This window comes from Falco naumanni, chromosome Z, assembly GCF_017639655.2.
Source record: "Falco naumanni isolate bFalNau1 chromosome Z, bFalNau1.pat, whole genome shotgun sequence".
NCBI classification, from domain to species: Eukaryota; Metazoa; Chordata; class Aves; order Falconiformes; family Falconidae; genus Falco; species Falco naumanni.
The window spans coordinates 46151641-46173300 of NC_054080.1; the positions used below are offsets into that span (position 1 = coordinate 46151641).

A 21660-nucleotide genomic window follows, 5' to 3' on the forward strand; every position below is an offset into this window, starting at 1 on the left:
CATTTTCTCTGTCCCCTAACTTATACAGGGGCCACCACTGATTGCAGTACTTAGCCAAAGTTCTCTTATTCACGCTTCCCCCAGCTGCCCCCCCCCCCCCATTTCCTTCCAGTGACCTTTCTTACTATTATCTCAATCGCTATCCCAGCCACAGAGACTCTGATTTCACTTACAGCTCTCTCTCTTATCCCAAGGCGTCCAAACCTTACAGTCAGGGCATTCAATTTCTTGTCGCCACCATACATATAATAATTCTTTACACCATATACACTTTAAAACATACAGAGGTTTACATTCACCCCTCGGATGTTCAAGACAATAACCACATACCAACATTTGTAATATACTGAATACAGAAATGTTCTCACATTTCCAGCATAAATGAGTATAACAATTATTAATAACCTTGTAATTATTAATTAAAAGGCCACTTTTCTCCACATTCCAGCTTATAAAGCGGCCACCATTGATTACAATATTTTATCAATGTTTTCCTATTCACATTTCCACCAGCAGATCCTCCAATATCCTTCCAATGACTCAAAACACACCCTAGCGGATTTTTCTTTTAAATCCCACCACTCTGCTTTCCTCCCATTTTTCCCAGCTTACACTCACAGAACACACTTATCACTTACAGAATTACTACTTACAAAATGCAACACACAGGTATCTTTCTACAGCAACACCAAGAGCTCACTATTATTATCAAAAATATAGCCAAAATCACAGTAACAATTATCAAAGTCAAATTCCACATTCCATAAATCCGGTAACCAAAATAAGCAACACTGCAGCAAATAAGCTTGAAACAATGAATATTCCATTAACTCCTATACATATTCATTACCTGAACCCGCCTACCCTCTCTTCATATGCTAATTAGCTTATCAGTCTTTCACGCTTGTGCAGATTCTTCCAAAAATTGTGGGCCGGGGTCTTTAGAATGTGGGCAGTGGTCTATGGGAGGAAGGCTGTAGGTCTTCCTCATGGTATACTTTTCACCTTTTGCTCATTTGCAGTGTTCTTATCAGTCTAAGGTAATTTATGCCCTTGCTGGCCATCTGCTTTTCTTGCTTAATTATTTCTTTTACCCTTATCTGTCCTCTTCTGCTGAAGTGTTCCGCTAAAGTTTTTCCCATGATTTTGCCACAAACTGAGTTTTGAGGAGCGCTTGCTCTAAATGGTTGTCTGGATTTACCCCAGAGTACAGCTGAAGGGCTTTCCTCAGTCGTTCCAGCCACTCAGTGGGGCTCTCATCTTTTTTTTTTTTTTGCATCTCATTAAATGCTTTATTGATATTCTGGCCACGGGGTACTGCTTCTCTAATCCCCTGAATTACTATAGTTCTCAGGTCCTGCATATGAGTTCTATGAACCGGATCCTGATTATCCCAATTAGGTCTTTGGAGTGGCCATTTAATATCTGCTTGGGGTCCCTGGGTTTCCTCGGTAGTAAATAATTGACAAAGGATAGATTGCATCTTATCCCAAGTATAAAGGTTTGGTCCCAGAAATTGATCTAATCTTTCTGCCACTCCGAGTGGGTCCTCAATTAAGTTTCCCATCTCGGTCCTTTTAAAATCTCGTAGGTCAGCCGAATTAGAGGCACAGAAATATATCCGATCACAGGTTGAGGTCCCCCCATGGGCATTTCTCTTAGGGGGTATATTTGAGCTGCCCCTTTTTGACTTCTAGTTACGCGTTTAGGAAGAGGGGGAGACCCTTGTTCCGACTCTGGTGGGGGAGTGGGCGCTCTGGGGACCTCTGCAGGAGTAGGAGGAGAAATGTAAGGAGGGGGGGTTAGAAGGGTTTCGTCTAACTCTCCCTTCTTTTTCTTTTGTTTAGTTTTTTATTTCATTCAGCGGGTAAAGTCTAGCTCCCGTTTTTTTTAGCCACACCTCCGCATATTGACTCTCCTCCGGGTTAAGGGGTTTTTTTATTATTAACCCAGAGGTTTAATTGCTGTCTTACCCAATCTTCTTCTGACCCATAGACTGCCAAAAGACATTTTTAGAAATCTTCTTCCCTCCCCATATCTTAGTACAATATTCTATCACTTTCTGCTTATCTTTCCCTAGGGTTCCAGGGAAATATCTCCAATTGTCCAAGATATATGCCAGAGGGGTATTCTTAGGTACAGTGGGTACCCTTCCCATGGGATTCGAAGGCTTGCTGCCCTTCGCCCCCATCTTCTGGAATATCCACAAACATACACTCACTCGCTCCCCTTGTTCCTGGCCCAGTCCCTCGCGGGAGATGGGAAACGCAGTACTTAAGAGTCCGCACTCGCTTGGTTCAGTATATCGAACCTCTCACTCGTTATATTCCAGGAAACCCAATCCCGCCCGAACGGCAAACCTTGCAAAAAAATTCGCAATATACTTACGCGTCCTGCGTCTTCGTCCGGACTCCCGTGCACAGAATTTTTATGGGATTTTACCGGTTTCTCCTTTGCTCATTATTCTAGAATTTAGGTTCATCGGTAAGGTTGGAGTAAGCTGTTGGTCGCGGGGCCGCGAAATGTCACGGGGCGCCTCCCCGGAGGACCAAAGCCCACTGTTCCTTATCCGAGTCACGGCACCAGAAATTGTTATAAATTGAGACCACAACGGATCATAATCCAATTAAAATTTTATTAATTATAGCAAGTAGAATATGAGCAAAAAACAGCGCTGGACGGCAGGGGAGTCTGCGCTCCACCAACTGCCGTGCTGAGCAGTTCGAACAGTCCCTTTTTATACATCTTTATCTCCGTGTTCATGAAGTAGTGGAGGTATTGACCCTTCACTCGTATATCCTTATGTGGGGTTGTCTGTCTTGTTTCTGTCGGTTCCTGGACATCTGGCGGTTATCTTATCTTTCACAAGCGGTGTCTGGTAGCTGTTTGCATAAGCGTTTTCATATATTTTGTTGCCTAAACTTTACATTGAGCTTAACATAAATCTTAATAAACAATACCCTAGTCCATAGTTTCTCACAACAACGTACTTTATTAGTTATGTACAGACGAGCACAAGAAAAGTGACAACCATGAGTTAAGTGTAGTATAACAAACTTAAAAAATATTATCCAGCCAGTTGCAAGAAGTCTCCTAGATCTGTATGTCTTGTTCTTTTGTTCTGGATTTTTTGTTTTGTTTTGTCCAGTTTTTCCCTCCAGAAAGCATAATAAAAAAATCACTAGTAATGACTTTCTGCCTAAACTACTTTCTCCCCAAATTTCCTGTCTTCTTGAAGTGGAGGTTCTTAGTCACCGCACTTCTTCCCATCTCTTTCTTCTCAGGAGTGCATCTCCAGTTAAACTTCCTCGATAGTGACTTCTGTGGCATCTGTGGTGTATGATGGAGTTTTTCTTCCCCTGAGTTCTGGTCAACTCTGTCACTTTCCATGGTGTTCTTCAGGGTTGTATTTGTTACTGGCTCTGACTGTCTGTCCAGCTCCTTCCTTTTCTTTCCCCTGAAGTTTTCTATGGTTATTTGCTCCTCAGCTTGAGGACTTCTGCCTAAGTAGTGCTCAAACTATGGACAGAAGGGGCTAAAGAATTACTTTCTGCACTGGTCCCAGATGGATTTAGAGGCAAGGTAATTGCAGACAAGTTGGTTGTTTCTTCTGCTCTGTGAATTGCACGTTTAAGAACCATTAAATATGTGTGCTTGTTCACTGGGAACTGAGTGATCCTCACATCTCCTAGTCATAGTGACTAGTAACAAGAGGATTAATTAACTAGTTGCTCTAATAATAGCTTCTGAATGAAATTTTTCTCCTAAAACTCGTGCAATTAAATAAAATGTTAGAGCAGTATAAAGTACTGGAATAGAATACAAAAGTCTTCTGTTTTACTTTCATCTCCTCCAAGGAATACGAAAATGTTCGTCAGCAGCATGAGAAAGTGAAACAAAGCAGAGACCAAGCTAAGGAAGAAGTGCAGAATCTGAAAGAAGTGCAGTCCCCACTGACAAAAAAAATCCAAGAAACTGAAGAGAATTTGAAGAGTTTGGATATAAAAATCAGAGATAAGGTAGGTATTTTAATTTCTCAGTTAATATATGTAGTATTTCAGTTCTGTGTTCAACTTTCCTTTTTCTTTCTAGTGTGCTATAACAATGAGTTTCAGAAAACATTTTTCTGAAATACTTGTGCCCTGGGTTCTCACTGCCTTCTCCATGTCTCTGTTCTATTAAAAACAATTAAGCTCAAGACATACATTTCTTAGTAGCAACTCTGAAAGTCCACTCTCTTGCTATTATAGGAGCATACAAATTTTACAATGTTCTCATAGAATCTACAGGGATGTAGTATTACAGTTTCCCTAAGTTAAATACTTACATTGAATTTGTTGCCTTTTTTCATCTATTCTGTAGGTGGGATTTGTAGATGCTCTGTTTATCTTCTTAAAATGTAGCCAGTTTGGGTTGTTAATGTAAGCTAAATTACAGCTTTTCTGACGTAAAAGTGTTTTTCTAATATTTAACCTAATTCCATAAAGAAGATATATTTTTTATTAGACAGTAATCTTCCATCAGTTGTGACTTTTTATGCATAAGAGAATTTAATGGAAAACCTACATATTCCTTACAGCTTACTATCTGTTTCTTGAATAGCTGCTCTCTGGGATATGGAAAATTACCATTTCTGTATGACAAATAGGAAATTACTGTAATTATCTGCAGGATTTTAACTATCACGTACTGTTCAGGCTGCAGAAGTCATTGTATGCATAGGCTCCACACATTCTTAATGGGTAACCCAAGTTAAATGATAACATGAGAACGTTGGCTGCAGTGAATTCTGTTTGAAGATACCTGATCAGGTCAAAAGACCTTGGTGTGGAGACACATGTGACACCTGTAGACGACTGCTGTCATGAAGCATTTTGTAGAATCAGGGTCTGAAACTTCAGTGGTACTTAGTGCACTGTGAGCTGATCCACAGTCCATGTGCTTTCTTAAAAAAAACAAATGACACACCCTTCTCTCTAAACAAAATGAACAGCATCTCAGTGAAAAAAGCAAAAACCAAAAGCAAACCAGAAAGACCAGACGAACAAAAACAAATTGTTGTTCACACCACTTCTGCTTTTGTTGTGATGTAACCTGTACCTGGCAATACTACTTACCCAAGTGCATTATTCTTATTCTTATCATGTATATTATTAAGAAAGCCCTTTAACCGTATCCTTTGAATTTTGTGCTCCACAGTATTGCAAGAGTTTACCATGTTGTGATTCAAAATAACAAAATGTGTAAAAATGTTGCGGTTTTATTGAAGTGGGGTTTTTTTGGTGTGGTTGAGTGGTTTTTTTTGTGTGTGGGTCGTGGTTTTTTAATGGGTTTTTGTTGGTGTTTTAAGAGTAAGTGTACTTAGAGGGAAGTTAACAGCTGGAATCTTGAAATGAATTTTCATAATGCAGTAAGGGCCTTCATGCTTGTGAAGTGTGAAGCTTTGTTTTCACTGTTTGGTATTGTCCTGATAGGTTTTACTCATATATACTCACTTTAATGTTATACTTAAAATTTTTTTGAAACAGTGAAGAACTCTACTAAACCATTGCTACCACAGTTTTTAGAAGTATTGGGCTGTATTCATATAAAAGCTATCCTCTGATGGGTATGAGTGTCCTCTGTGTGAGAAACCTGGGGGGGGAAAAAGTGAGCATTTTAGTTTTAACTTGCAGGGAGCATGCTCATGGAAAAAGATTTAAGGGAATATGTTATATACCTGGTTATGGCATGAACAATTTGTGTGACATCGGGCAAGTTAACAAGATATTGGATATGTATTGCTATTTTTTTGAACTTTTGTGACAGTAACTTTTTTGAGTACTGAAATCCATTTACCTCCCACAGATCTTCTTAGTTGGGCTGTGAAAATGTAGTTCTTTTAAAGGAGAATCAATGCTGCTCACACTGTCAGGAGATAGTTTTGACCAAATGCAAAACCTCAAGGCTTTTAAGTACCCTACCTTAAAATTCTGTAAATTGCTACTTCATTAATTGTTCACTTTTTGGTAAATACTGCTTGAAATTATTGTAACTTGGAATTTTATCTTTGTAGATGCCAGAACGGGGTGAGCATTTCACAGATGATTTTGCTTAAGCCAGCAGGGTTGATTAATGACTGACTTTTATTATAAAAACAGTGTAACTTTTTTTTTGACCCAGAAGTTGTGGTGGTTGGTTATTTGTGTTTTTTTCAAGACAGATTTCAATTTGGTGTTAAGGGAAAGCAGTTTAGCATTTTAAGTCCTTTCTGTTTCGGGCACACAGACCTGTAGGGAACATAATTGTCTTCAGGCCCTTTGGTCCAGGCTTATATTCATTATCAAATAACTGTAATCCTGACTGCTTCTTGAGATCTTGCGCTTGGCTTGAGGATATATTTGTGAGAACAGAGATAAACCACCTCCTTCATTAGATCTTGTTTGCAGTTTGCTGGCAAAAAGCTAGACGTGGTGTTACAGGTTTTGCCTGGAAGGAGCTGGACTGAAAGTAAAGGCAGAACTAAATCTGGGAAGAGATTAATGTATTGAGGCACTGCACAACTATTTCTCTTTTCTCTCTCCCTGTGTTAAAACCTTTTAAGGATTTGGTCAGACTAAGAACTCCTAGTAAAATTTTGTGCATTGGGTGTGTAGGACATGTATATTCTGAAAAAAAGAAATTGGCCTATTTTGAAGGAAGAGGTTGTTGAAATAGTGAGGCAGAAGCCTAGAATAGTCTCCACTTTAGGCTTTTCAAAGACATTTGAACAGAGTGGATTATGCAGTGCAATTTTTTTAGCAATATTTAACAGTACAAAGCAGTTTGTTGTAGTTGTACCATGAAGACAATTGTAATTGTTTACGTATCCTGTAAGGTAGGTATATATAAATAGAAAATAACTGCAAATATAATGATAATTGAAAAATTTAATTTCAGTTCCTTGCTAGTGCCCTGCTTTTGAGAGCCCTCAAAGTTGTTTTCTGAACATACAGCATCAGTTTCCTAGGAGAGAGCTTCCTCTTCAGAATGCCTACCCAGATCTTTGGAGAGAGCATCACAGAGTCAGTACTGTACAGCAGTCAACTGCGAGACCAAGATGTATTGTTCCACATTGCCTTCATGTAAACAGGTGTAGAGTCAGAAATTTTTGTACGTCTTTCAATGTTGTGAGAGAGAGTAGATTGTGCATAGTCTTTTCTCCATTCTTGATGCATCTTAGCATTTTCAGTGTGATTCAGTTTGTAGGAAGACATTTCTTCCAGCGAGTGTAGTGGGTGTTTGTTTCTGTGTCTGCACTGGAATTTATTTACAGTCCTTCCATCCTTCTGCAGTGTTCGTATTCTGCTTGCAGTTTTCAGCCTTGAGGGTTCAGGGAGGGAGGAAGTAAGTTTGTGGAGAAAGCATAGTACTGTGTTCAGGACTCAGCTATACAAGTGCCCAAGCAACCCAACCTAGTAAGATCTGCTTTGAGCAAGGGATGAGACTGGGTGATGCCCAGAAATCTGTTCGAACCTATATTCTACAACTCCATAGAAGCTGAGAATAACAGAGAAAGAGTAGAGACGTGTGCCTGCATACAAGCCAACAAGTTTTCAGGCTGAGCTGTGTAGGCTATAGTTTTAGCATGATGCACTTCAGAGGCAGGATGACTTTGACAAATTCTGTTTTGGCTGTTCTGTGCCTAGGAACTTAAGTCTTTCTTGCTCTAAGTGTAAGCTTTCCTTGGTAAGGTTGTTAGGAAAAAGAGGCAAGAACATTTTATAATTGTAAGAATCTGAATATAACATTTTATTGAAATGGAGGATGGAGTTACTTTCATTTCAGATGAAGTTAGGAGACATCTTTTGTCGTGATTGAATTGCAGATCTGTAGCTGAATGGCTGTGAACAGTTTATAGGCCATTACAGATATAAGTAAGAATAATAAGAAACTGGTGAGTATGACTTTGTCAGCAATGAAATATTGCTTATATTTGCTTAGTTATGCATGTAAAGTGTTCTTTAAAATATGACTGCTTTTTATAAATTAACTGAATTTATGACTGTCTAAATATCTTACTGTATGCAGGCTGCTGAAATCAAGGACATTTCTCAAAAATGTAAACAGAAGCAAGATGCATTGGAGATAAAAGATAAGCAAGTAAGACTGGATATTTGTGACTTATTTTGGTGTTTCTTTGCTAATGTATTAATTCAGTACTAGCTATAGCATATGCTGCTTTTGGGTGGAATGCTGCTTTTTCAATTCTGCAGTGATACACAGGTACAGGGCTTTTATGCCCTCTCTTCTGTTAGCAGAGAGGAAAATTTCTCTGAGCAGGCTGCAAGTGCTTCCACACTTCACTCCCTCCAATACACAATGAATCTCTAAAACCTATAGTCAAACGGGTATTACGAAGGGACAGGTGTACGCTACATAAAATCAGTTACCTTGATAGCAAACTTAGGAATGGACAGTATGTGTGTGTATATGTACTATATATCTTGAAAAGCTACAGCCTCTGTAGCACAGTAATGTGATCTCAGTGTTAAAAATGCCCTCAAATATTCTATGCAAGAGGCTAGGGTTGTTGCTTCTGCTTCTCTTAAGTGTATATATACATCATTTTTAATAAGAAAACGAAAAGATCTGTTGTAAAACAGTTACAGAACTTAATGTAATCACTTGGTTAAATGTATAAATTAAATATAAGGGTGCAGAGTCAATGTTGCACATTGTGTTTGTGCTATAGGTTTTATGCAATCTTAGACTAACTTTCAAATGTGTTGAAGATTTTAAGCTTCTGCTTTTGTAAAAATAAAGGAACTTTAAAAATTGTCTTGAAGGTTTGATTGTATTTTTACTTAAATGTTCCTAAATATTAACAAAATCTTGTCAGTTCTTCAAATGTTGTAGGGTTATTGGAACTATAACAGAATCTAAGGATTTTAGTGTGTGGTTACATCAACATTTAATACCAGTTGCACAGATATCCTACTTGTCATCGGTTTTGTATACCAAACTCCTTTAATGTTGGAAATAATCAAAATTCTTAGATTGAAGAAATTAATCAAGCATTGAGAATGAAAAAAGATGAGGAAATGGACAGACAAAGGAAAATACACAACACTCGCAAAATGATAGAGGACTGGAAGAATGAGCTCAATGCAATGGCAGTCTGTGAGAATCTTCAGCCACAAATTGATGCTGTTAATAATAAGTTGAAGGAATTGCAAGAAGAAAAGGCAAATATTGATAGTGATATCAGTGATCTAACAGCAGAGAAAATGAACCAAGAGAAAGAAAAGAAAAGTAAGTTATTTGAGGTTTTGTTTGACTTTTAATTATTTTTTTCTTTGTCTGTGCACCATTGCTTGTTACAGTGCTGTAGTGAAATAATTTGAGGTGTTTACCTCAAGTCTCATAGTTGTATTACATGTATAGCAGTCCTCTTGTCTGTTACCAGTTTTATTAAAAGTAACAAACTACTTTCAAAATGAAAAGAACAGGAGGATTAAGAAGTAGCAATTGACCTTAAAACTAATCAAAAAATAAGTTTCTTCTGATCTCTGGGTAAGGAGACTGCTTTGCCAGTTTCATTTTTTTCATGTTATTAAATGATAGTATGTACTGTTAGCAGGATACAAAAAAAAACCCCAAACCTGAAGCAAAAACCAGTTTGCTTTGAAGGTGTAGTGGTGGTGCTGGTTTTGTCCTTTTTAGATTAACTTGAGCTAATCTTAATTACTATAATTTCCTTTATACTAGCCTAGGATTTGCGATTACTTCTAAGAAACAAAATTCAAAAATTATAGCTTGGTGGGTAGTGGGTGTTATGTATATTCTTCAGTGAGTGTAGTACATTTGCACATACCTATGTCTTTGGCACTTAACTGTCATAGAATCCAAGAAGAAACTGAGGTAGAGAGAGACCAAGTGACCTAAGGAAGGAGACACTGTATTTTACCTTGCGAAGCACAGGAAGTAATTGTTTTCTGTTTTTCCTGAATACCAAATGCTTTCGCACTCAGTCTGTTGTCACACATTTTGTTTGCAAGCATGCGCTAACACTTGGAGATTTTGTGTTGCTAGTCCCACTACCTCTTTCCTTTTGGGGCATTTTTTGTTTAAAATACAAAGGTATTGCAAGTTTTGAAGAGATACTTTTAGGACTAAAATCCTGTGGGTTTACTGTGATGCTGCATTTTGTTACCTGTGGGGTAAGTTTTCATTTTATTTTAGATTTAAGCTTTAATAGTTGCTGCTTATTCGAAAGAAATCTTAACATCTTGATTGTGGGAAGAGAAACTCTTAATTCTTATCTCCTAACAACCTTGTTGCTAGAGTAGCATAGTAAGTATTGGAAGATGCTAGTTATAATGTGTATTTGCTATGGACTCACTAAGAAATGCCTTAAATTACAGGAATAAACGATAACCTGGAACAACTCAATAATGTAATGAACATGAAGGAAGAGCATCTGAAAGGGAGATTCAAAGACACACACACTGCTCTTGTATGGCTAAGAAAGAACAAAGACAAGTTTAAAAAAAAAGTTTGTGAACCCATGATGCTTGAAGTAAGAAGACTTACTTGTATATCACTCCAACCAGTTAATATTTAGTTTATTTATGCCTTGCAAGACTTTGACTTTCAGACTTTCAAAACACATTGTTAAATGAGCTGCCAATTACGTGCAGGATACATTAGCATGGTGAACTTTTTGTAATTTTAATTCTGTAGGCAATGTAGTAATACTTAACACTGAGTAAGATGAGGTGCTCCTCAAGGAGCAGTCCTTTATTAAGGTGTCCATTGTAGGTTTCCTCTAAGGTACATCCAGTTATTTAGACTTCAGTAGTTCTTATTTGCTGCTTAAAAAAGCAGTGGTAGTTACAATTGAATACCTCCTCTCAGAGCACAACCTGCTCAGCAACAGTTAATGTCACTGTGATTCCCAGGTGTTCTTGTGGTTTGCTTTGCACAGCCAGCTGCAGACACAGAAATACCTAAATTATCCATAGTTTTGTATTGTGTTTTGGTGTGACAGACACTGTACTAGCTAGGAATAACAGTGCTTAATTTTTGAAGAGGCTGTTGGTTTTCTAGTGCATTCCACCATTATCCCAGCCTCTTGTAATATGTGCTCCATGAAATGTGAAGAGGATTAAGAACTCCAGTCCATTCCTCCTCTTCAGAATTGCAAACTTGTTTTCATAGTATGTTGCTATAATTTAAGTTAGTTGAATACTTTTACCAATTTTTTACCAATTCTTAGGCTTCGTACACTGCTACAACTGTTTAAAATTACTTTTGTTTAGTATAAAATGCCAAGTATTTTTCATGTCTTCCTGAAGACCACACCAAGTTAACTTTACAAATGCCTTGATAGAATGCCTTTGCTTTTACTTTGAGGCCTCATTGACCTCTGTAACATCCTTTAATGTCTGAATGTGTTTTCTTTGATATAATGTAAGCTAGTCTCATGTACCTCAAAATTCTAGCGGTCAAATTGGTAGTAAGCATACCCAGCATTTGGCTAACCAGAGGATGTGTAGTTCTGTGTAATTTTGCCTTTGTATGTCACATACAGTGACACAATGTCTTAATTACTAGTGAGAGTTACTGAAGAATTCTAATATTAACGTTTCATTCAGATAAGAGCTTCATCCATCTGAAACGTGGATTATATATTTTTTTATTAAGAATTCAAAGAACATTCATTCAATCTGTGAATCTCTGTCTCTCTACAGCTTCACAATTCTGTATTTGGTAGTGTTCACTGTGTCCAAATCAAAGGGAACTGTATATGAATATTATGGAGTGTGGCATTTTCTGGTTTTGATTCTTCAGGTTAATTGTTTCTAAACAGTGAGGTATCTTTACAGGTACTGGAGCAGAGCCACTAGATGTGAGATGGTGTTGGCTGCAGTTGCAAGGTTAGGGTGGAGCAGAAGAGGGGGAGGTGGTGTGGTGGAGACACTGATAGCTCTGGGAGTGCTGAGAAAGCGTATGGATGGCTAAAAACTGAACACAATGACCGATGAGTTACTGTAGGTTTCCTCCCAAGAGAACTGGTTGCAAAAAGACAGGGAATATGTCTTTAAAGATGTTTAAACATTGTCTTTATTGTCATTAAATGTAGGCATGGATATCACCTGACTGCTTAAAATATTTTTTGGGGGGTATGTGTGGTGAGGCAGTGCTAAGTCCAATGGTATTAAATCACTTTTTTTATTACCTTTCTTTTATCAGATCAGTATGAAAGACAACAGACATGCTAAATATGTTGAAAATCACATTTCGTCCAGTGACATGAGTGCTTTTGTTTTTGAGAGTCAAGAAGATATGGAAGCATTTCTTGTGGAGGCAAGTAGGCACCAGTTTTTAAAACTGATTTAATAGTGATGTAGGATCCCTCAACTTTGGAGTCTACCTAAGTCCGTATTTATTAAGTTTTGATTGGCAAGATCAGCACAACAGCTAATACAAAGTATTCAAAAGTTTTCTTCTGGAGTAAGGTATGTTTTTTTTTTCAAAGCCTAGACCAGCTGGAGGGATGCAGGAATACTAGGAAAATGTTTCTTTTTAGAAATAACTTGTTTTCCTTGACAAGGCAGTAATCACTGAGGAGAAAATACTGCGTACAAGAAAATGACAAAAGCAGAAAGCTACAAATGTAGTACCAAGCTTTTCCAATGCCTCCTCACTAAAGAGGCAAGAGAGCATCTTTTGTGACAATACAATGGTCCAGGCATCAAATCAGGCTTACATTTTCTTAATACTGCTGTTCCCTGGAGCGAAAAGGAGATTGTTCCCTTTGAGAGCCAGACAGATGATGCAGGAGAGAAAAGCCACAGGATACAGCATTAACTATCATAATGCTTCCTGTCCACAGAATAGTGTGATTAATAACAAACTGTCCTGCAATTTTTAAGACCTATCTGCCCTTCACAGAAGCTAGTGATTTTTATTATTTTTTTTTAATGTGTGAACAGTAGTGGTGATATTTAAGGTTCTGGGGTATTGTCTTGCCTTCATGGTTGTGGAAACCAGTGCAAGGCTCTTTAACCAGGTAACTGGTCTTTCATTTGTATCCTCCCATCTTTTCTGCCCTGCTAGGATCAGACTTCTCGGAGCCTCTGTAGCCAGTGGCCTACTGTTATCTGTGCAGAATGGCCATACAGCCTGAAAGAGGCGGTTTCCTTATTACATCAAGCTTACCTGTTTAGATTGAGCTCTTGGCTCTGGACTTTCTTGCTTTTGTTTTCTCTAATGCTTAGTATTTTCCGAGGGTCATTAACTGAGCTTGGCTTTTAGAGAACTTGGTCATGTCTGAGTGGACTTTTCCGGGTTTTCAGAGGTTGTCAGTTTAAAATAATTCTAGTTCTTTGAGTCAAGAATGAATACTTTATTTTCATGTAGTGAATTTTTCTGCTCTTTTTTACAAAATAAACTAATGCAATCTATACTTAGATGCGTGATCATCGGAAACTAAGAGTGAATGCTGTATGCGCGCCTCATGAATCATGTGCTGAAAGCTTACCTTCAAGACCTATTGAAGAATTGCAGTATGTATCAAATGATATCAGTGGGGAATGGTTTTAAATACAGTGTTCTAGTGGTGTTGCTATATATTAGAATTTTCTATGCAAATCAGATTTTCACCAGTTCAGTTCTAGGTTATCAGCTTCTTTCTGACCCATCAGTAACTTCAGCTTGCTTACCTGCCAAATTTTATTTCTAATGCATGCTTTTTTCTCCTCTTCAGCAAATACGGATTTTTCTCATATTTACGAGAGTTATTTGATGCTCCTCGTCCTGTAATGAGTTATCTTTGCTCCCAGTACCATGTTCATGATGTCCCTGTGGGAACAGAGAAGACCAGAAGGCTAACTGAAAGGGTGAGATGTCCTAAACAGTACAAACACACCTGTGGTCTGGAGTCCTATTTTGGAATTTTTTTGGCAAGTTAATGTGAAGAAAGCGCAAAACTGCTTTAGCCTTTTATTTGGCCTTCAGAAGTGAGAACAGTTCATTGTACACAAACATATTGCAAGACATTTTAACAAATCCGCTCAATCTAATGCAGTACTCCCCAGGAAGTTAAATATATCTTTCGTCTTCATACTGTTCCAAGTCAGTTATTTGAAGTTTTTTTAATACAGTAACTTTAAGTGCTTGAGATATTCTGGGCAAAATTTCAGACAAAGTTAATAGTATGTGACAATGCTTACCTGTCATGTTAAAGGAAAAATTAGAGGCTGGTTTGTTTTGGTGTTTTTCTTGGGTTTGGGTTTTTGGTTTTTTTAATGCACTAAGGTGTTCAGTTTCTGGAAAATACAGTTGTATAGCTTCAGTCAGAATTTCTGTGATAAATAGCATAGGAACTTTTTAAATTCCTTGAAATAGGCTAGGAGCTCCCACTAGGACTAATCTCTCTGTCTTAGTCTTTCATGGGTTCTTGCAAGCTTATCATTGCTGGATTATAATGGGTAACACACATGACTATTTTCAGTTTAAGGCCTTGTTCACTTCTCTGTCTGTGCTGAACATCTGCTGTCTATCTTGTACAGAGAGTGAACTCTGAATTCGGAAGACTACTTTGGGCTCTCTGAGAACAGTAAGAGATGCTTTTACAGGACAGTTCCTGTTTTGTTGGGATAGCTGTTGCGCTCCCTCTTACCTTCTTTATTTCTGAGGCTCCAAGAATGAGGACAAGGAAGGGAGAAGTGGAGGGAGTCCTAGATGAAAAGCTCTTCTCTTAATTTTTTTTCTAGGCATTTTCATCTTTAAACTGCAGCTCTTCCACCACTTTGTGTTTATCACTTGATGAAGCAGATTACCTATAAAATAGGTCTTTACGTCTTGTAAACCAGTCAGATTTATTCTGTAGATAGTACCTCCTTTACAGAGCTCAGTGGGCAACAAGTGAAAAATCACTGGTCTAGGGGCAAAGATGAGCTACTATTCTGAATGTATTGCACGTGGCATTTTCTCAGTTCAGTTATGTAAAGTTTTTTCTTTGGTTTTATTATTTTTGATTGAGAAATTCTTTGCAACATTTTGTTTCATGCATGCCAGAGAAAGCTTTAGTTTAAAAAGGGACCTATTTCATAGAGCTGAGCATGTAGAGAAAGGACTAGAACTGGAAAGGTCGTCAACCACAGTCTGAGCTGTAAAGCAAACAGTTTACAGTGTCTAGGAACCAAATCGACAGAATAAGCTGGTACCATCTAAATAAACTGGAAAAAATATTTAGTCAGATTTATGTTATCCTATGCAGGCTTTTTGACATGAGTCATTAAAAAATAGTATTTTTATACTTTTTCTAATTCTCTCTCCTACAGATACATTTTCTTCAGTGAAATTCATGCATTACAGCTCACCTTATGGCTTCATCTATTAATTTACTTTTGCTTCTTTGGTACACAGTACATTTGCATGTTATTCATCTACAGTAAATACAGTCCTTGTTCATGATGCAGTACAAATATTAACAGGTTTTTCCAGTGTCTATCTGTAATACCAGAATAATCAGAACATGTTCAATTGTTTATGGTAACATACTATGCTTGACAGTATCTTAACAGTTCTTTGCTGACCTGTGTGAATTAGAAACATAATGATGAATTAAACTTAGCATCATCTTTTTGCAATGGCTTATTAACAAGTCGGTGTCTTGTGTAAGCTGAAGTTCTTTACCGTGGATTTTGGGTAGTTTATTCCTTGTTCTGAAAAGCATTGCCATATGTAACGCATTTGTCAGATTAATACTTCTGTGGTTTTTTTAGATCATACAAGAAACCAAACTTCGGCAAATGTACACAGCAGAAGAAAAATACGTGGTTAAAGTATCTGCTTATACAAACCTAACCCTCTCTACTAACACATCTCTGAAGGTGGCACAGTTTCTCAATAATTCAGTGGATACAGAAGAAAGAAGGCAGCTGGAAAAGCAGCAACAGGTAGGAATTTATTTCTGTGCTGTATATGATGTGAACTACTACCCATTTTATCATGCAATGAGCATAGCCTGTTTGTGTGTGTTAGTATGGTATGTTTGTACTAAAAATGCTAGTGGTATGTGTTCTATTTCAGGACATCATTAACACATCACAGACACTGGATGTGCGTTTGACTGCATTGTCTGAGAGAAAAAAACATCTGGAATGCAGAGATAATCAGCTCAGGCAACAGAAGAAAGAGCTTTTAGAAAGAGGAAGCAGGAGGAGACAGTTGGAATCAAAAATTGCTGTGAAGTATGATAGGTAGGAAACAAGCTATATTATCTATGAAACACAAACCATTTTAATAGCAAAGGTATTTTGGCTTCCTCTTACTGCAGTGTGCTTTCATCCTTACAAAGTAACCAGTAATTGAGCGTCAGATACAGGGGATACCCAAAGCAAGTGTTGGAGTACAGTATTTGAGAAACCATGTAATAGTGTTAGTGTTCGAAATACAATGTTTCCTCTAATAAAATTGTAGTGAGAGATCATTGCACTTGTTTACTCAAATACTACCATAGTCCTGGCCTCGGTAGCACATACCTAGATAATACTCTGACATACATACATATGGTACTAAGTAAGTATGTCAAGGATCCAATTGGATCCTGATTGTCCTCAGTACTTGTCTTAATGTATCTTCTGGTATTGCAGGCTTCCTGCAGTTAGTTCTTATGTTACTGCTTTGTCATAAGGGAGAACCTGGGCATGGTTTAAGAGGTACTTCATTTAAGCTCACATTCCCAGAAAGCAGCGTAGACAAGATTGCCCCAGGCTTCACCTCTCCGCTCATGCAACAGTCCCAGCCAACCTTGTACCCTCAAATACTCCTATGTGTTCTTATACCACCGTAATACTTATTTTCTGAAAGTTACTGCTGGTGCTTATGTGCATGTCTCTTGTGTTATTTACGATGCATTAAACTGAAAAGAGGTTGTTGGGGGAAGGGGGGGTGATGAGGAAGGAAAGAAAAGAAAAGTAGGTCTGCAGGGTAAGTTAGACCAGAATCAACTGTTGTATAGCCACAGGTGTCCAGGTTGCTGTGAAAAGCAGCAGCTTTTCAAGAGTGTGGATGTGAGCTTAGCCTCAAAGCCAAGTTATTACTTTCAGGTTTCTTATTAGGGATACGTGTATTGTCACGGTGCTTTACTAGAATACAGAATATGGCTTGAAGGCAGGAGGTGGACCTTTTAACTAAAGAAATACTGATTAAATCCTTCCCTTCGAAAAAATAATTATACTCTTCCAGTTTTAAATAGTGGTAAGAATCCTGATACAATTACAGATGAGAATGTTAGAAATTTTCTTCTGTAACGTGGATGTCTTTTTGAAATATCTGTCTCTACACATAATCCTTGCAGTGAGTGTAACTATTTTCAAGTATTCACATTTGTAATTGATAGGAGTATCTAGATAAAATTTTGAAAATAATGTAAAATTACTAGAATGACTTAGGTGGAAAGGGACTTCATGTAGTCTGTAGTCCAAGCTTTTTCTCAAAGCAAGGTCAACACTGAATTCAAACCAGGTTTTCAGGACAGTATCCCACTGCATCTTGAAAGTCTGTGGAGATTGCACAACCTGTTTGGTCATCCTGTTCCACTGCTTGACCATCCTTATGAGGAGGAAGAATCTTTCTTGTTTAAGCTTGCCCACTGTCTGTCATCCTTCTATGGTGTGCCTCTTACAGGAGCCTGGTTCCATCCTGTCAGTGGCTTCCTCATGGGAAGGATAGCGGGGGCATTGCTGTTAGGTGCCCCGAAGCTCTGTCTAGTCTAGAGTGAACAAGCTGAGCACCCTCATGCTGTCCTTGCAGGACCTGTGCTGTAGCCCCTGACCATCTTGCTTGCTTTCCTAGTTTGTTCTAGTTTGAGGTTTGGGGCAGGGGGCAAAACTGAGTGCAATGCTGAACAGAGGGAAAAACCACTGTACTCCTGCCTGTGCTTCCATTCATACAGCCAAGGGTGCTGGGAGACCTTATTGCTGCCAGGGTGCACTGCTGATTTATGCTTGTTGTGCATCAATATCACAAGTACTTCCCAGCAGAGCTTCTCTGCAACCAGTCTGTCCCAAGCCGGTATTGCTTCCAGACCCACTTTCTTCCCAGAGGCAAGACTCAGACCCTTTGTCCTTGCAGAATGTCACGTACCTTCCGTGACCCATTCCTGCAGTCTCAACTGAGCCCTCCAAACGGCAGGCCCCTGGCTGCGCCCATGTTAGTCTTTCGAAAATTTAATGGGATTGCCCCCTGTCGGCTCCTCCGTGTCACTGCAGGTATGTTAAACGGCAGGTCCACGTGGATCACCCCGTGGTAGTTACCCTGCTTAATACTACCCTGGAGGCAGTATACAACAGACTAACCATGACCCTGTGAGCCTGACCATCCTTTTTTTTTTCTTTTTACCCTGTCTAGTCTTCCCTTCATCCAAACTGTTGTCTTCCAGTTTGAGTACAGCAATATTGTGGGAGACACCAGTGAAAAAGTTAAGGGAGTGGGGTCTGGGTACAGCAGCCTGAGGGGAAGGTGCAGCTGATACAGCTCACAGGTACAACCAGGAGTGAGGCTGAACCAGTCTACCCAGTAGACATGTTCACACAGAGCACATCTGAACAGCATGTATGTACATATTTTCACAGAGACAGCCACACAGCACAGATGAACACCCAGAGCAACTGGGCAAACACAGCACCAGTGACCTCATCATATTCCTATACTGTCTGAGCAGGATGGGTCTCCCCTAGTGAGATTCCTACACATACATATGGGCAAAGTGGATCCTATCAGCAGCTGGATCAAGACACTGAGTCTGCACAGTAGCTGCCCCAGGACCTCTGTCTCCTCAGTTGCTGGTACCTGGACATGCAACTCCCAAGGCTGCAGCCTTGCTCTTGTTGCCTGTACATACTGCCTCACTCACTGATGTGCACATACATGCAGAACTGGCTGGGACTCCCTCATTTCCTGGTACCCAACTCAGTGGTCTTGTCCTCAGAGACACACAGGCATAGAAATAGGCAGAGGTAGCCATAACTCCCCTGGTTCCCCCCCAGTAGCCAGTACCCCTGTCACCTTAATGTTAAATACATAACATGCCAGCAGATCTTGCCCCTGCAGATAGCAGACTTCATGGTCTCTAGCAACCAGGCTGGACTCTGCTGTTTCCTCCAATAGCCGTCTCTTCCCGTGGTCTTATCTGTTGTTACCCACATACCCCCTTAGCTCCCAGGCCACTTGACCTACTTGCCAGCTAGTCTGGCTTGGTCTTTGCTAGGGATCAAATACTCATTTGCACACCTGTATTTGTACCAGGTGCTGGCCCCATGGACACATGGGCCTCTGACCTGTGGTCCCAATCTGGTGGCTATCACTTAAGTTTACTCTGGTCTTTTACCACAGACACAGGCCCTCTTCTCTGACTTTTGATCTGACTTTATCTGCTTGTACTTCAGACTTCTGAAGTATACACGAGTGGTGTATTGAGAGTCCTTCACCCAGGAAAAGAGTGAAAAATCAAACTGGGCATGGCTGGACAAGCATATCGACCAGCAAACTGTTTACGTGTAACTGTCCCTTTTATCCCCATATCTTTCTGTTTTCCCATACTTGTTCCTCTCTAAGCCACCTAGATCCCTCCCTTTCCCTGCATTTGGTTTCTCCCCAAATATCTAATAGTAACTCCTGCACAGTTGTAAAATGCTTTTCTAATGCACCCCATAATGTCTCCTCTAACCCCAGGATGTTTCAGCTCCCTCAGTCCAGAGTGTGCTGTGGTGTTGACTTAACTTGTTGGGTTTCACACATGGATACTAGCATGTACTGTACTGAGGGCTGTACTAGGACAGGGTGTCATTTCCTCAGAGTCCTTCATTAGGGTTCTTGCTGTCTGCAGTGCCCCTGTATTCCTTGGGGTTTGTGGAGATGGGCATTTCATGGGTTGATGGCTCCTGTGATGGGCCTGGGTAGTTGTGGGAGGGTGGTATTTGTTCTTCTCCAATCTACTGTTTTCTCTCCTTTTTGGGTGTGTAGGTGAGCTTTTATTAGATAACCTAACAGAAGGCCTTGCTAAAATTGAGGTAAATGGCAACCCCTTGATCTCCTGTCATCTAGTTGTTTTACAATTGGGTTCATCAAGTATGATGTACCCTTGGTAAATGCTTGCTCGTTCTTCCTGATCACCTTCTCCTTTGTGGCCCTAGAATTGTTTTTCAAGGGGACTGGCTGCAAAGCTTTCCCAGGGATCAAAGAATGATTAGTTTCTTGGATCATCCTTTTGGACTGTTTGGTTGTTTTTGAAAATCTGCAGATGCTTTGCAGCTCACTAAACATCATGATTATTTCATACGAAGTTTTTCATAGCTACATATTTTTGAGAGTTCAAACAAGTGAAAATTCTCGTTTTCTACAAGAAGGTGAGGACACACGTTTTTTTTTTTTAGTATGCATAACAAGAATTAAGCAAGCCTCCTGAATTCTCCTATGTTGTATTGTTGCAAGGAACTAGCAGCAGAAGGAAGACATAAGAAATGTCATCCTTACACTGATATTTTTTTTTAATCTGAATTTGAAATTTATGGAAGTGAAGGAGCATGGTTGCTGGGTGATGCCCTTAGCCAAAATCAGGGTTTCTTTCATTATGGATGATTCTGTCTTTTGAATTTCTTAGGTTTAAAGTGCATAAATTGGAAATGCCTCTGATGCATTTGTATTATTTACATATGCAGATTCCTATTCTTGCCAGTTGTTTGTTCATTACCAAGATTAAGAATATTTTATTTTTGTGCAATTTATTTTTAATCAGGATTAATCAAATCTTGATTCCTCCCATAGTTTAAAACAGCTGGAACAAGATGCTATCAACCTAGAGAAGGAATTTCAACAAGCAAATGTAAAGATCAAAGAAATAAATATCCAAAAAGTAAGACTTGTTACTGAATTAATGCATCTCATAAAGGTATGTATTTTTAACTTTGTATGTGTTCCACTATTGTGCAAAGCCCAATTCTTGTAACTTAAGTAGGAGTTATGTGACATTTGGATGTGTTACTGTAAATGTTTACGAGCTAACCTGTTTCAAGATAAACATCTTTTGAAGCTTTTATGAAATTGGACTTGTTTATCTGTCATTGATATGATTTGTAGATTATTTGCTTGTGTTGATTTAGGCTCTCAGTGACTGAAGTCTTACAATCCATAGTCTGATGCAGTAAATACAGGAATGAACTAGGAATTAACTGTGTAACTATTTCAGCCTGTACATTTTTGGAATACTGTGTAATTCTGTGAATTGTTCCTTCCACCCTAGTTCATAATCTCCCTGTTTTGATTTTTGTTGAAAAAAAGAGTAGTCATTAGTCATGTGAAAAATTGACCTGAAACTGTAAAGATTCAGGATTGTGGAAGAGGGCTAGGATAGGAAGAGCACTTAAGTCACAGGCTCCAACATCATGAGGTTTTCTTTAACTCAAAAAAGAAAACAGTCTGGAGTTCATTGATGCTTTACCTTAGCCTGTAAGCCCTAATAATGGGAGCTGCCACAAGGTGAGTTTTCTTAGGGTGTTTTGTCATAACTAAGGAACAAGAAACAGTTATTTTTAGTTCCAAAGGAATCTGCTTGTGCTTCTACGCTCAGCAAGAAATAGTGCCATTCCTGCAAGCACTTCGATCGTGTATGTTACTCTTTTGCCATGC

General features: G+C 38.9%; 1 protein-coding gene across 4 annotated transcripts in view; it reads left to right on the top strand.

Moving 5' to 3' along the window:
- Positions 1 to 21660, top strand: part of SMC5 (structural maintenance of chromosomes 5) — a 56700-nt gene that overhangs the window by 16408 nt on the left and 18632 nt on the right. For 3 of the 4 annotated variants that reach the window (XM_040579156.1, XM_040579159.1, XM_040579160.1), the window contains 10 exons: positions 3858 to 4019; positions 8050 to 8121; positions 9018 to 9273; positions 10386 to 10573; positions 12217 to 12330; positions 13438 to 13532; positions 13733 to 13865; positions 15756 to 15929; positions 16063 to 16232; positions 20800 to 20923. In XM_040579156.1, coding sequence (XP_040435090.1) covers positions 3858 to 4019; positions 8050 to 8121; positions 9018 to 9273; positions 10386 to 10573; positions 12217 to 12330; positions 13438 to 13532; positions 13733 to 13865; positions 15756 to 15929; positions 16063 to 16232; positions 20800 to 20923 — 1488 coding nt within the window. The remainder of the gene's footprint in view (positions 1 to 3857; positions 4020 to 8049; positions 8122 to 9017; positions 9274 to 10385; positions 10574 to 12216; positions 12331 to 13437; positions 13533 to 13732; positions 13866 to 15755; positions 15930 to 16062; positions 16233 to 20799; positions 20924 to 21660) is intronic. The other variant, XM_040579157.1, reaches the window with a different exon arrangement.